Source organism: Rhineura floridana, chromosome 6, assembly GCF_030035675.1.
Source record: "Rhineura floridana isolate rRhiFlo1 chromosome 6, rRhiFlo1.hap2, whole genome shotgun sequence".
In the NCBI taxonomy this organism is placed as follows: domain Eukaryota; kingdom Metazoa; phylum Chordata; class Lepidosauria; order Squamata; family Rhineuridae; genus Rhineura; species Rhineura floridana.
Genome location: NC_084485.1, coordinates 155001558 through 155017100, shown reverse-complemented (window position 1 = coordinate 155017100; position 15543 = coordinate 155001558). Strand labels below are relative to the sequence as shown.

The 15543-nt window shown below is 45.8% G+C and overlaps 1 protein-coding gene across 8 annotated transcripts in view; it reads right to left on the bottom strand.

Annotated features, from left to right (window-relative positions):
* RASAL2 (RAS protein activator like 2) overlaps positions 1-15543 on the bottom strand; it is a 340966-nt gene that overhangs the window by 45203 nt on the left and 280220 nt on the right. For all 8 annotated transcript variants that reach the window (XM_061634210.1, XM_061634211.1, XM_061634205.1 and 5 more), the window contains 2 exons: positions 14819-15370; positions 8968-9112 (listed from right to left, as the gene is read on the bottom strand). In XM_061634210.1, the coding sequence (XP_061490194.1) occupies positions 8968-9112; positions 14819-15370 (697 nt within the window). The remainder of the gene's footprint in view (positions 1-8967; positions 9113-14818; positions 15371-15543) is intronic.

Sequence of the window (15543 nt, the reverse complement as noted above, 5' to 3'; positions counted from 1 at the left end):
AAACCTAAGGATGTTCTATGGTGGGACCTCCAACCATAGTTTGCCTCGACAGACCTAACTGCTGGCAAAAACCATGGAAGCTCAAGTGATCACAACATTTGTCATGTAAGTTGTTGGTGTAGATAGGGGAGCATGTAAGAACCCTCGATCCTGAGCATACACTGGAAAGAAATAGTTCAGACTATTTCAACAGGATAAATCTTCTTCAAGGTGGTTTCCCTGATAGGTGAAAGCAGCATTAGAAACCAGGAATGCTGCTGCACCTACTGAAAATGCATCCCTTTGGGTCTAATGCTGTTTTTGTCTGACCCAGAGACAAAAGAACCAGACTGAGATGAGGTGTGATCTGTTTCTCATTTTATTAATGTGATGGTCACATCCAAAGTGGTGCGCTTCCTATACTTGTCTATCCTGACTCACTACTTTCCCTAACTATTCTACCTAAGCAGTCTCTGCAGCATGTGGGGAGAGTTGACTCAGCACTAGAGTCTTGGGAGGCACCTGCTAAGTAGGGAAGGTCTTCACACGCAAACGACGGCTCTGATGGAGTTCCACCCTCTGAAAGTCTCTCTTCTTGCACCTCCTTGCATGGGGCGAGGGGAGGCGAGCCTCAGATGGCCCATCTGACAGCACGGGCTCTAAAAGTGGGATGCTGATTGGCAGGGAAGCATTTGAAATGCCTGACAGGGATTCCAGCATGGGTGGGATTTGCCTGAGTGAAGGGTCGCTTCCCAATGGTTCAGGCGGGGAATTGGCAGGCGGGGCTGGAACTGACTCAACAGGGGTGCCACGCATGGGAGTCTGCGGGCTGTCAGAGCCCTCCCTTCAATGTCCCCAGGAACCTCGTCCTCATCTGACTCCTCTCCCAGATCTAACTCTCCCTGCATCTAGGGCACAACATCATCCCCCCTCCATTCTCCATCTCCCCCACCCCCCAGGCTTGTCTGGGTAGGCATCATGGAACTCTCTCACCAGATCTGGCACGTGGACATCGTCAGCTGACTCCCACGAGTGCTCCACCTGATCGTATCCCTTCCAGTGGATCAAGTATTAAAGTCACCCTCGGCGCTTCCACGAATCCAAAATCCGTTCCACCTCACATTCCTCTTGCCCATTCACAGCTATGGGTGGTGGAGGCACCTCTGGTATCCTGTGGGGATCGGGGGACAGCTCCAGGGTAAGCAAGGAGCGATGAAACACTGGGTGTATCTTGAGGGAAGGAGGCAGCCTCGAACGAAAAGCCACTGGATTGATCTGGCCTTCATCTTCAAAGGGGCCCACCTTCCTGTTTATGACATTGCTGCCGAGTAGGCAAATAGTGCATGGATAGCCACACCTCATCTGTCACATGAATTTCAGGCCCCTCCTGTCAATGTTGATCTGCTACTCTTTTGTAGTTGGTCTTCGCCTTCTCTAGCTGTTCCTTCAGAAACTGTTGCTTAGCCCGAAGCTCTTGCACAAAGTCCTCAGCTGCCAGAACAACAGGACTGATGTGAGGGGTGGTAAAGGCTCAACGGTAATATCCCAGGTTGGCAAAGAAAGGGGTCTGCTGCGTGGTAGTGTGCACCGCATTGTTGTAAGCAAATTCTGCTAGAGACAAAAAGGACACCCAGTTGTCTAGCTGGTAGTTGACATAACAACGAAGGTACTGCTCCAACATGGCATTAACTCTCTCATTCTGACCATCTGTTTGCAGGTGATGAGATGACAATAGCCTCAGTTCACTCTGCAAGGGATGCCACATAGCGCGCCAAAACCGAGTCGTAAATTGCAGGCCCCAATCTGAAACCAAACTGTCTGGAAGACCGGGCAGATGGTAAATATGCTGGACATATAGTTGAGCCGTCTCCTGTGAATTTAGAAGTCCCGAGCACGGAATGAAATCAGCCATTTGCCACCACCAAAACAGTCATCTTCCCCTAGGAGGAGGGGAGATCAGTGATGAAATCCATAGTCATCATCTGCTGACCCTTGGGCATAGGGAACAGTTCTAAAAGTCCTGCTGGCTGTCGCGTAACGTGTTTGGCTCTGGCACAGGTGGGGAAGGATTGGACTTGGCGCTCCACCTCATGCTTCATATGTGGCCACCAGAACTCCCTGGCAATTGTTTGCAAGGTTTTAAAAACTCCAAAATGCCCAGCGGTGGGAGAATCATGACACTGGGGCAGGACCTTAGGTCTCACGTCCCCGGGGGGCACATACATAGTATCATAATGATACAGCACCCCCCCCTCAGAATGAAGTCCTCTACACTTCCAGGAGGCTGCCCTTCTCGTTCTGAACACTTCTCCTTGACAAAAGGATCTAGTTCCTGTGTTGAGTGCACTTCCTCCACCCAGGAATCCTGGCATACACCTGCCACCATCTTCTTGAGGGGAATAGTGAGTTGCGGTGGTCTCTGGGTCAGGTTCTCCAGATATTCCAATTTGTGGGACAGAGCATCTGCCCGCTTATTCTGAGCCTGGGGAATGTAATGGATTTTGAAATGAAAGTGAGTGAAGGATTGAGCCCAACACACTTGTCTCTGGTTTAGCTTACGGGCAGTGTGAAGACTCTCCAGGTTCTGATTATCTGTGAGCACCTCTTTCTTGTGCCTCGCCCCTTCCAAAAGATGTTGCCAAGTTTCAAAAGCATCCCGGATTGCCAACAACTTTCCCCCCACATAGTATAGTTTTGCTCAGAACTCATCAACTTCCATGAAAAGTATGCACAGGGCCTCAGATCCCCCCCCCGGGCTGGTTGCAAAAGCACTGCTCCGATGGCCACGTCTGATGCATTCGTCTCTACCACAAAGGAGCATGTAGGATCCATGTGTTGCAGTATGGGTTCAGAGGTGAACTGGACCTTCACCTCCTCAAAGGCTCCTTGTGAGACATCAGTCCAATGGAAGGGACCTGAACCCTTCAGGCAGTCCGTGAGGGGCGAGGTCTTGTCGGAGTTGTTAGCAATGATCTGATGGTAGTAGTTAGCGAACCCCAGGAACCGCTGAAGATCCTTCTTTGTTTTGGGAGGCTGCCACATGAGAACGCTGTGGACCTTGTCCGGGTCCATCTCCACTCTGGTGGGAGAAATGTAGTACCCCAAAAAGTCCAACGTGGTTAGATCAAAGCCGCACTTCTCCAGTTTGGCGTAGAGGCGATGTTCCCTGAGGCGTTGTAACACCACCCACCATCCGCACATGCTCTTCATGATGAGCTGGAGAGTCCAAATAGATGAAGATATCATCCAAATACACAATCACGAAATGGTCCAAATAGTCCCGAAATATGTAATTCATAAAGCTCTGGAAGACCCCAGGACTATTAGATACACCAAACAGCATGACCAAGTACTCAAACTGTCCGTATCGGGTCTTGAAGGCAGTCTTCCCCTCATCCCCCTCCTTCATTTGCACCAGATGGTAAACCCCCCTCAAATCCAACTTGGTATAGATTTAGGCCAACCACAGTCACTCCAACATCTCTGTGATGAGCGGCAAGGGGTAGCTGTTGGGAACTGTGATCTTATTCAACTCTTGGTAATCATTATATGGGCATAGCTTCCCGCTCCTTAACAAACAGCAAAGGGGCCCCGGCCGGAGACTGGGATGGCTGAATGAAACCACTCTTGAGATTGATCTCCAGGAATTCCCTTAGTGCCACCAACTCTGGTTCTGACAAGGAATAAATCCTCCCTGAAGGGATGCGTGCCTCCAGCATCAAATTTATGGCACAGTCATAGGGTTGGTAGGGGGGCAACAGATCGGCTTCCCTTTTGTCGAAGACGTTCCGGTACTCCTCATACTTGTCAGGCAAGACGCCCCCCTTCTGCAGTGCAGCTCTTGCCAAGACGTTGGGGGAAGTCTCCTTCTGTGGTTGGCAGTGCTGATGACAATACCCAGAGGTAAACACCACCACCGCTTCATCCCAGATCGTGGGGTTGTGCTGAGCTAACCAAGGCATTCCCAACACCGCTGCGAAACGGGACAGGGACAGACACCACATAGAATGAGAGAGTCCACATGTCCTGGAATTTCCATTCTCAGGGTCTCTATAGCCTTGGTAACAGTTCCTGACTTTAAGGACCACCCATCAATGGTCTTGATGGACAAAGGCTTCTTGAGTGTCTGAGTGGACACTCCATGCTCCTGGGCAAAACTCCAATCCATAAAACTCAAAGAAGCCCCCAAAGCGATCATGGTGCTGACCTGGAGACTTTGCCCCGAAGGTAGAATCAACCGGACCGGCAGGTGGAGGGCAGGCTGTGACGGGAGAGGCTGATGGCGAGGTCATGGTGTCTGCTTCGTTTCCAACACTTTGGCATCTACGAGAGCTGGGATTTGGAGTTTTCCTGCACCAGAGCTCTTTCTCCTTTGGAAGGGCACCTTCGGGCTAGATGCCCCCCTTTCCCGCAGTACAAACACAACCCCTCCCTTCTGCACTTCTCATTCTCCTCCTCCGACAGGCATGGTCTCGCCCCTCCAATTTGCATAGGCTACACCCCCGATGGAGTTGAGATTCCCATGCTAGGAGTGAAACAGGCACAGGGGAGCGGTATGGGAGCCTGGGAGCATGGGGCTTCTGCCTTGCCAAGAGGCAACCTTGCCAAGAGGCAACCTTCAAGCCGGCTGTCTATCTGCAGGCATAGCTGGATCAGCTCTGCAAAGTGGGGAGGCGTGCGCCAGTTCGTCCAGCACCTCTGCGCTAAGTCCATTCCAGTAGAAGTACGTCAGTGCAGTCATTGTAATCCACCTCCTGAGCTAAGGACACGAAATGTGTCAGTATACACCCCCACAGAGCTTTTCCAGTTTCAGGGATTCCAGCTGCCAGGACACAGTCTCTTTTCGCTGAGGGTCACGGAACATCTCGGTCATGGCATCGTTGAACTTGGTATACTGGGTCAGAACAGGATCGTTTCTCACCAAAAACAGGGTGGCCCATTTGGCAGCTTCCCCTTCCAAGAGGCTGATGACAAAAGCCACCTTCACATCATCATTCGGAAACTGAGCTTGACGTACTCACATGTACAGTTCACACTGGGCAAGAAACGTGGAGAACTGCTCACTCTGGCCACCATAACAAGGGGGTAATCCCACTGGCGCCTTGACTCAGGCGGCACAGCCACTTGAGCCTCTCTCCCTTGGGCAGCTTGGTTAAACATGGCTCAGAGGTTTTGATTCTTAAGTCGGAGATTCTGGGTTTCTGTGCGGAGATTTTGGACTTCTGCATACAAGGCTTTGATGGTTCTCTGAAGTCCCCCTTCTGTGTCGCCGCTGGCCTTCATGGGTTCAGTCATGGGAGCATCGGTGAAGGGAGGTGGTGGCTGAGTCAAGCTGTCTGACCCAGAGACGGAGGAACCAGACTGAGACGAGGTGTGACCTGTTTCTTGTTTTATTAATGTGATGGTCACATCCAAAGCAGTGTGCTTCATTGAACTCTGTAAGCATGCAAATGATCAAACCTGCCCTCCCCATGACTTCCTTTGCCCCCCTCCAATTCGCTCCTTCCCCCTCCCCCTCCGACTTCCCCATGGTCAGTTTTACCTACCCTAACCATGATTGCATAGGAGTAAATCCCATTGAAATCAATAAGCATGAAGATGATCAGATCTGCCTTTCCCCTTCTCCCCTCTCCCTTCCTCCTCTCCTGCCCTCTTCCTCCTCCCCTGCCCACTCCAGCCCTCCTTCCCTCCCCCCTCGGTCAATTTTAGCTATCTTAAGCATGATTGCAGGGAAGTAAATCCCACTGAACTCAATAAACATGCAAATGATCAAAACTGTCCTTCTCCTCCCTTTCCCCTCCTGCCTGCTTCCATCCCCCTTCTCCCCTCTTCCCTCCCTCCCTCCTCCTCCCCCCTCTCCCCATCCCCTGTGGTCAGTTTCACCTATCCTAAGCATGTAAATCCCACTGAACCCAATAAGCATAGAAACGATCAATCCATTCTCAGCAAATTTGCACAGGATCCCATTTCTTACCTCCCGGATTAAAAAGCAGAGAAATTCACTTATAGGTAAAAAAAACCTTGCAGTTTAAGAATGTACTTATAGCCAACAGATATTTCTATCAAACTTTAAAAAGCAGGGAAATTGGGCAGTTATAGTGAATGCACCAGGGGAGCAGGAGACCTGATCTCCTCTCTGAGATATTGTACTGCCCTACAAATTTGTCAAAATGCAAACACAATTTGGGTTGGTCTTTCACAGTCCAATCTACTTCCTGTGTAGCTTGGAAGAATGTTAGAATGTTTTACAACATAAAAAACTCTAAAACTAACACAGCACAATCCTATATACACCAAAAAACAAAGGTCATGGCTTTCGCTAAAAGACCAAGGATGTACAGATGGTCTATAAGTGGACATAACATTGAACAGGTAAAGGCCTTTAAATATCTGGGTGTTGTTTTTCAGACAAATGGTAGTCGGAAGGCCCATGCAGAGTATGTTGCTCAGACAGCCCAAAGGAATGCCTCTGCTATATTAAATTTTATCCGCACTAGAGGGGGTCACTATATACCAGTGGCAATAAAGCTATTTCAGATGAAATCATTAACACAGCTTTTATATGGAGCACAACTTGGACCCTATTCCAGTTTTACACCTCTGGCAGCAGTACAATCTAAATTTCTGAGGGCTGTCTTTCAGGTACCTCACAGTGTCCCAAACGTTGTTCTATGTTTAGAGGCTGGCCTCCAGAAGGCCGAAGCCAGGGACTGGCTTGTTATTCTCAAATTCTGGCTAAAACTAATCTTTTCCCCAACTGGTTTGGCTCCATTAACACCACAGGATGAGTTCCAGTCAGTATGGAAACAAACTTTGCCTCAAAAGCTCCAACTTTATGGACTCTCCCTGCATTATCTTATCTCTCAAGGATATGATACGGCTAGATCGATACTCAATCAACGTATTGCTGATATTGAGTGCCAACAAGATCTGGGCCTATCCTCTAACTGTGCCTCAACTGACAGAGCATTGCAACCCAACAAACCTGCAAACTATCTTTTCACACTCCAGGTTCCAAAGCATCGTAGAACTTTCACAATGGCACGCTTTAATGCCCTTCCCTCTGCAGTTCTGGAGGGTAGATATAAAAAAAATCCCTTACCAAGATCGTAAGTGCCCTTGTGATGCTGGAGAGGTGGAAACAGTGACTCGTCCTTCTATACTATCGCGACCAACGAAGATCTTTAATTGAACGGCTCTTATCGGAAACCTTAGGACGATCAGATGCATATTATGTCCTACTCCTCTCTGATCAAAATATTTACACTACTCTTAGTGTTTGCCAAATTTTGTGCTGCAGCGATTAAAATTTGCCATGAACTGACTCTAGCCATTTCGTAACTCCTGCGCTTCGTTGGGATTTTATAATTATGACTTTGACAACTCTATTTTATAATATTATGTCTTAATATACCATAACAATTTTATTCTATAATGTTTATGTTATAACAACCTTATTTGATTTTATTCTATCCCATTTTACTGTATGCTACCTTTGGGATACTTTTTTTTTCTCCTTCTACCTTATGCTGGTCACTGACCGTAACAATAAAGATATATATCCTATACACGTTTACTCAAAAATAACTCCCATTGCATTCAATAGGGCTTACTCCCAGGAAACTAGAAACAGAATTGCAGCCTTGAACAAACATTTTAAATAGTCAAGAGCAATTAGGTGCTCTTGAAACACAGACTTTAAACAAACTGATATTATACAATGAAAGCAAGGCCAAAAGAAAAGCAATCTGAAAAGAGTTACAATTGAAATAGTCTTAGCTTTTGGAAAAGATAATCTGGAGGATCCTAAATAGCATTTTTGGTCATTAATGCCTATGATTTAAAATCTTATTTCTCACATTGATATCTTCAACAGTGTATTAATACAATGTATTAATACAATGGTGTATTAAGAACTGCTCATTTTAAAATATCTTTTTGTAAAGGCTTGTAGCCAAAGGATGCAATCCAGTGGGAAATTCTCTTGCGCAATCCCCATGTGAATGAATGGGAGCTGGGAGAGGGCACTATTTGCTCTTCCACAGTAGTTAATTCAGCACTACCATGATGTTATGCACATCTCATTCATTTCAATAGATTGGTGGACTGAAAGAAAATATGGATGTTTAATTTGCTTGAAAATGTTATACTGCTTTAAGCTAACCTAGATATCATAGTCTCCACAATGAGAAACACACAGTAAATGTTGCTCTTTGGTAAAACATGATGACAGGGAAAGACCGAAGTGTGTATGTAGGAGAAAACAGGCATGCACTTACTTGAAATTTTGTTTTGTTAATAGTTTTCAATTCAGATTCATACTGAGGAAATGTGCATGTGCAGAACTACACAGTATGAAACAATAATTATCCTCCTAATTGCAGGGCTGCAAAATCCCAAATGCCTGATATGGTTGGATCCTTAAAAGTTTGATGCTGGATCCAAGGGCTGTGATTCCTTCCCACATGACATTCACTCTGAATAGTATGAAATATTTCCTGGGCCTGGACAATAGAGAGTAAAGCATTCCCTGGCACTCCAAGGGAAAGTCCCAATGCCTGTATTACAGGCACTGAGGATGTGCTCGTAAGGGCTCCATACGGTGTCACTTTAGCAGCATATGAGCTATTTCAATGTGTGTCCTTCCCACACTGTTTTGGTAGTATCAGAAACTCCAGATCACATGGGTGGAGATGTTGTCCATGTTTTGTAGGAAATGACGTGGTGGGAAGACAGTCACAATATGGGCTCCATTTGCTATTAGAGTTGGATGTTACTGAAGCAGTATTAGAACACTGCCATTCCCATACCAGTAAATCATTATCAGAATGTTTCCTAATATAGGTACGCAAAAGAGCCAATAACCAGATACATACACACTCAGCAATGACAAACTAACATGAATCAAATTGAAATGTTTATAGATATGGCCCCCAATTTCTGCAAAAGTAACTCAAAACAAGAATAAAGAAGCTGGTGTTTCTGTACCAAGAGCATCTTGCAGATACTTCTGTCCTACGAGCTTGAGGTATTCCTCGATGGCTTTAGTGGCAAGTGTATTCTCCCTAAAAATCAGCACATCATGTTCCCCAAAACGATCCACCTCAGACATCACCAGATCAGTCAAGAAGTCCTGGAGAAAAGTTAGACAGGAAGAAGGTGTTTTAGCCAAAGATAAATTGTGCTGTGGTTGGCAGCAGGGTAGATAGGATGCACCAGATGGGAAGGATAAGAGAATTGCTACACTCAGCTAAACATAAAAAGAAAAAGAAAAAAACAGGGGGGGGGAGAGTCTGAGCTGCAATGTGGCTGCAAGGGAAGCTCAGGGGCTTTGAACCTGAGATACATGTTCAACGGTTTGCCTCATATTCTGGTGCCATATGTTTAATGATATTAAAATGAGCTCAAAAGAGAATCACTTTATTTTCCCTTTCTTTTTGTTGTTTTTATTATGATCTATCTTTTTTAATGCATGATGCTTGCTTCCTTGTTTCAATGTATTGGCTATAGCTCTCGGCTTACCCAAAATGTTATCCCTGAACTTTTAGGTACAGTTACTAGGAGCATGCAAGTGGGTAAGCGATACAAACAATGAGGTAGAATGGACAGGCAGCTGATAAACTATTTTAACTCAAGAAGACTGCATATTCTTTCACCACTGGACATGAGTCCAGTGAATGATTTCTTGCTCATTATTATGGGGCAAATATGACCATCCTGATCTTGTCCTAAGGTTGTATTTGTAATCTAGGGTTGACAAAGAACCAGTTTGAAAAGACTATAATTAAGACATTAGCATGAGGAATGTTGGTCATGCATCAGGGAGACCTGGATTCAAATCTCCACTCCACTCTAAAGAATTTGGCATGTTACTGTTAGCCTAACCAACTTCACAGAGAATTTGGAGGTGCCTGTGGTACTGAACAGACAATGAAGAAGTAGCGTAGAAAAAGTGACTCTATAAGAACAATAAGCCCCAGGTCCTTTGGTTATTTTAATTCTGTATTGTAACCCAACCTGTCCCTTAGAGTCAGGGTGAGTTACTACAAAACAAATCTTAAACGACTATAATCACATAGTTGTCCACACCCATCAAAATGTCTACTTAAAAAAAACAGAGGAGCACCTGTCAAGGTCATGTCTTTCACTCTCTGTCCTTCCCATTTGCACTTGGCATCTTGAGGAGATAATAATGAGCCCATTCCTGGCAGAACATAGAGCAGCCTTTCCCAACCAGTGTGCCTCCGGATGTTGTTGGACCACAACTCCCATCTTCCTGACCATTGGCAATGCTGGCTGAGGCTGATGGGAGTTGTGGTCCAACAGCATCTGGAGGCACACTGCTTGGGAAAGGCTGGCCTAGAGACTGCAAAAGAACAGAGGTGAGGTGGTTTCTAAAAGATGCAGTACTCCAGTTATTTAGGTCTTTATAAGAGAATACCACAGCTCTGACAAATGCTTGAGAAACAAAGGAAATCATTGCAGCCCCTGAAACACTGATGTCATAAGTACCAGCAACTTAGCTCAGTGAAAAGTAAACCAAGATACAACAAGAGGAGTCACATCAACAGGAGCTCCCATCTACATTTCAGTGGAGGGGGAACAAAGAGGTTTTCAGCAAGATATAAATCCCTGCTCCTGGATACATTCAAGATTAGACAGCAAAACAGCAATGTATTTTAAGAGTCTCTGTTACTGCTACTTTAATTTACCCCTTAATAATGACAGCAATGTTCATTATGAAAAGGTATTTGTTCCTTTGGCATGCACTCTGTTTATTTCACTGTTTATAAAGAAGAGTGAGTCCATACTAAGTGTGCTCCTGACTTTTTCTCTTTCCTCCTTTGCAGGCAGGCATAAACTTAAGCTGGGCTACAAAGAAAGATCCCTGACAACAGCAGGGTTTGCTGCTACCACCAATCAGCTGACTTGTACTGACTGCAAACCCTGCTTTCATTAGCGATCAGCTGCTGCCTCATGGCAGCCAATCCCAGCAGAATTGATTGGTGCCAGCTGCAAAGCCCAGTTTTGGCAGGGATTGGTTCCACTCGGGAGCAGAAACGGTCCCAGCAGGGCTTGCTGTCAGTGCTGGATTCAGATGATGCTGAATATTGTTGGGTTTAAGCAAGCTTGCATGCCACCCTCTTTGATAGGGAAATGTTCCCTCTAACCAGTATTGGGGGTATCGCTATATGTTTGTTTACCATGATGTAACTTCCTTAAAGGGTGGGGTTACTTACCTTCTCTTCCTCCTCCTTTGTCTGGGGATATTGATCCTTTTGCATAGTCTCTATTAACCGCTAGCAGAGGGGGCAGGCAGACGCTCCTTCCAGGAGCATCCTCACCAATGACTGAAAATGGACTGAGACTACAGATTATTTCTGTCTAAACTAGAGCCTATGTTTTCTTAAACATATGAAGGTCGTGAGTAAATATTCTCTTTTTACCTAAGAAGATGGTCTCTGTTGATTTATTTGATTAACTAGAAGGTGTGAGACTGGTTATTCTCAAGTCCGCTGTTGCATATATACTTTGCTAAGGAAAAGGACTACATATTTTTCCTATTTCATTTAAACCAAACAAATATGAGCTGTTTTCCAAGGAATAATCAAGACTGCACTTTAAGGCTCCCTTGTACCTTGCAGCCATGTCTCCACTTGATATCAGATGTGGGGCAGGTGGGAGTGGTTTGGGGAAAACAACCTCACAGGCCAAATTAGGTCTTCTGTCAGGGTGAATTAGGTCTATGGTCTGGAGGTTCCCCACCAGCGGTTTATAAGAAGTCTGTGTGTTGAACCAGTGAGCTTGTCAGAAATACAGGTACTCCTGAGAAATATCACCATGTGTTTTGAAATACAGGGGAGAAGAAATGCCTCCCACCTAGTACCTTCTGTAAATGGTGCCTGTGTCCCACACTGGAATATAGTCACCAAGTCCAAATCTCAGAGAAAGGGCTGCTGCCTGGTGAAAAGTCAAGCCACTGGATGTGGGAATACTCCAAAGTTTCTAAAGCTTGATTGACTTGAGGAGGCCAGAGCACAACTATGATGTGTTACCAGCCACTCCCTGTAGACCAAACGCAGGGCCGGCTCCAGGCACGCGGGGGCCCTTGGGCATCAGCTTGCCCTGGCCCCCCAGTGGGTGTGTGTGTGCATGCGTGTGTGCGTACGTGTGTGCATGCAGGGGCCTGTCCCCCCCCCACGGCCCCCCTACCTGTCTAGTCTTTACCATTGCCCTTAATGAAGATGGCGGCCACAGTTTCCCTAAGGGGAATGAAGCCTCTGCCGCCATCTTTGTTGATGGCACATGTGCGTGCTACGCGCACACATCTCTGCCATCAAGTAAGATGGCGGCAGTGGCTTCAGTACCTTAGGGAAGCTACGGCCGCCATCTTCATTAAGGTCAATGCTAAAAAGCCAGCTGACAGGTAAGTGGGAAGCGTGGGTCGCGGAAGGGGAGCGGAGGGCCCCTCAGGGGCTCCTGTAGCACCAGGGCCCTCAGGCCAGTGCCCAACCTGGCTGCCCTTTAGAACCGGCCCTGACCAAAGGGATAATCAGCTGTTGTTGCACCAGTCTCATTTTTATTTCTTTAAAAGTATATCTTGACTTTTATTCATCTTGGAACACATTGCTGTGAATATGTGTCAGCTCTACACTGCATCAGCAGTGTCAGGGGGGGCTGGAAATTCCTGGGTCTTTGGCAGGGAAGGAAAGTCCTTAGCCAGCAGTCAGGTTGTAAATCTGCCAGGCCTATCCGAAGCGTACTTGCCGAGTCAGAAGTCCAGAAGCGAGGTCAGTGGAGGTCCGGGATCAATTGCCAAGGAGATCAGTCAAAGAGATGCTGCAGGGAAACTAGGTCTACACAAAGCCACGCCTGACGTTGCAGTCAGCAACAAGCTGCAGCCAAGGTGTGCCTTATAAAGAGCAGGATGGACAGCAGGTGTGAGCCCTCAGCGTTTCGGCCTTAAGGAGACAGGCCTGCCTCTCTTCTGCCTGACCTTCTGCTGTCTATGTTCTGCAGGTGAGGGGGGAGTATCCTGTTCACTGTCTGTGTCTGGCTGCAGGGCCTCTGCTGTCCCTGGGGTGCTCTGCAGCTGAGGGGCAGAAGGAGCTGGATTCTCAGGAGGCTCCTCCGTGTCTCCTGCTGCTCCTGGGTCTGCTACTGTTACTCCCGAGTCATCCTCATCTGAGGAGTCCTCTGACGGGGCCATGACAATATGGAGTGTGCAAGCAGCCTCCCATCTAGGCACTATAGTTTGATGTAAACATGCAGCATGCTAGTGCATGTTGATGAAAAGTTCTCATTCTGTCCTTGACAGGAAACAAGCCACAGTCTGGCTTGTCATGACATCTGAACCTGAGCTCATGGTTTACTTCCCCTCCCCAAGCGAACCATTTGTGGTTTCTTTGGACAGAAACAAACAAGGTGCCTGGGTTCAGACATCACGACATGCTAGACTCTGACTTGTTCCCTGACAGTGCGGCAGCAGGAGGAGCAGGGGAGGAGCAGAGCAAGACCTTTTCAGCAGTGTGCACTAGCAGCTGCTCTTTCACATTAAACCATAGTTTGTTTTTAACTATGGTTAGTATGACGTGAGAAACAGTCCACTGGCTACAGCCAGATGTACTTAGCTTCAGCAAGGTTGACACATCATGGATCTTCAGATCATGCCTGGGAAATGGGAATGTGATTGGTTATCGATTTCTGTGGGAGCTTAACATGCCAGTTATCTTAAAGAAAGCATTGATTAGCCTTCAGGATTAGATCTATACATCTCGTTGGATATGGAGACATATTTGCTTATACCATCTTGGTGCACAGTCAGGGCCCACCAACATCGCAGTAAAAATCAGCCACTTCTGACTTTGAGGGAATGTAGCCGTTTGGCCAGAGATTCAAGACAAAGCATATTTTCCATTACTAAATGTACTCAAGGACATCACTTTATACTAAGAAGCCTCAAATAATTTTGGTAATTTTAGCAATATAAAAAATTACTTTGTTTTATTCTGATTACCACAAATTATTGTATAATAAAATCCTACAACTTTAAGACTAAATTCTAATGATTCCGCAGTATACCAAATTTGGGGAGGCAGGGCAACAATATGCTGATATATTCAGCATACAATTTGTAGCAAAAGAATCTGGGGTCACTTTTCTCAGTTACTTTAGGGAAATACTACAGAAGCAATGTTACCTATGAATCATGCTGGATAAGAAAAAAAAAGATTCCTGTAACTGTCACCCTAATTGGTCATACAGGAGACAAATGAGATTGATTGACAGAATGCTCAAATAGTGAGGATTGGCTGTATATTCTTTGTATATTCTTAGCATATGACATAGCAAAGTTGCTGAAGCTAAGTAAAATAGGAGACAGCTTGGGAAATCTATGCACACTGCCTTAAGTCTCATGATGGAAGAAGAAGGGATATAAAGTGCATAGTTTAACTAGGTGTTGAGGTCCTTCAGTTATTTTTTACAGCAGTGGATACCTTTGCATATTAACCCCACTTTTTTTAAAAAACAGGAAATTCACAGCACAATCTTATATATGTCTACTCAGAAGTAAGTCTTATTGAGTCCAAAAGGGTTTATTCCCAGGTAAGTGTGTATAGGACTGCAGCCTTCATTAATTCTTTAAAACATTGACTATTATCTTTGCATTACTTTCAGTTTCAAGGCATTTATAGGCAGAGGCCTGTTTCATTTCAGAATCATGATGACAAATAATGAATTTGTCTTTAATTTCTTGATATAACCCAATCTCCCATCATCTCTCAACAGCACTCAAAATCAGGAGCAACAGAAGGGCGGAAGCTTTGCGTGTTCTTACCTTGGCTCTGCCGGTACTTTGAAGAATGTGCACCAAAGCACATGCCATCTCCTCTTTGTTCCTGACACTGATCACTGGCTCCAGAACAGAGCACAACACAGTATAATTGTTAGTAATAAATTCAGCAAACTCTTTATATTGCTCCATGGGGAGGATGGTGATGGTCTGATAACGAGATTTGATCCGGATGGATGGTCCTGTCTTCCCTTTATTGGGTGTGGGTGTGCTGATGGGGTACCACTTCTCAACAAATTGTCGTCCAGTCACACTGGATATGGGAATGTTTACCAGACCAACATAGTTATTCTTGTCCTTTTTTTTCTTCTTCTCAACATCCTTATAGATGTGCACAGTGATGCTGTAGATAGGGGGGAGGCCAGAGAACTCAAAGTGCTCACCCCAGAAGATATTGTCAGCTTTTGTTTTGCTTGTAGTGCGGGCAAATAAAGTATCATCCAGGCACAATTCACAGAAGTACCTCTTCTTGGGGGCCAAGTCCTTGGCTTCAATGATCCAAAGACGCAATACATTCTCAGCTCGTCGGCAGTTATCCTGGAGAGAAAAAAGGGTTAATTTGGCTTAGTAAGGCCAGAATCACTTGAAAGGTAAAATACTAAATCATGCAGACTTCTTGTTCTATGCACCTCTTGTCTTTTATTATCATGGTTTTTATATTTAAATGCTGCCAAGGATAGAAACAGCCCTCATGTTGGCACACAACAATC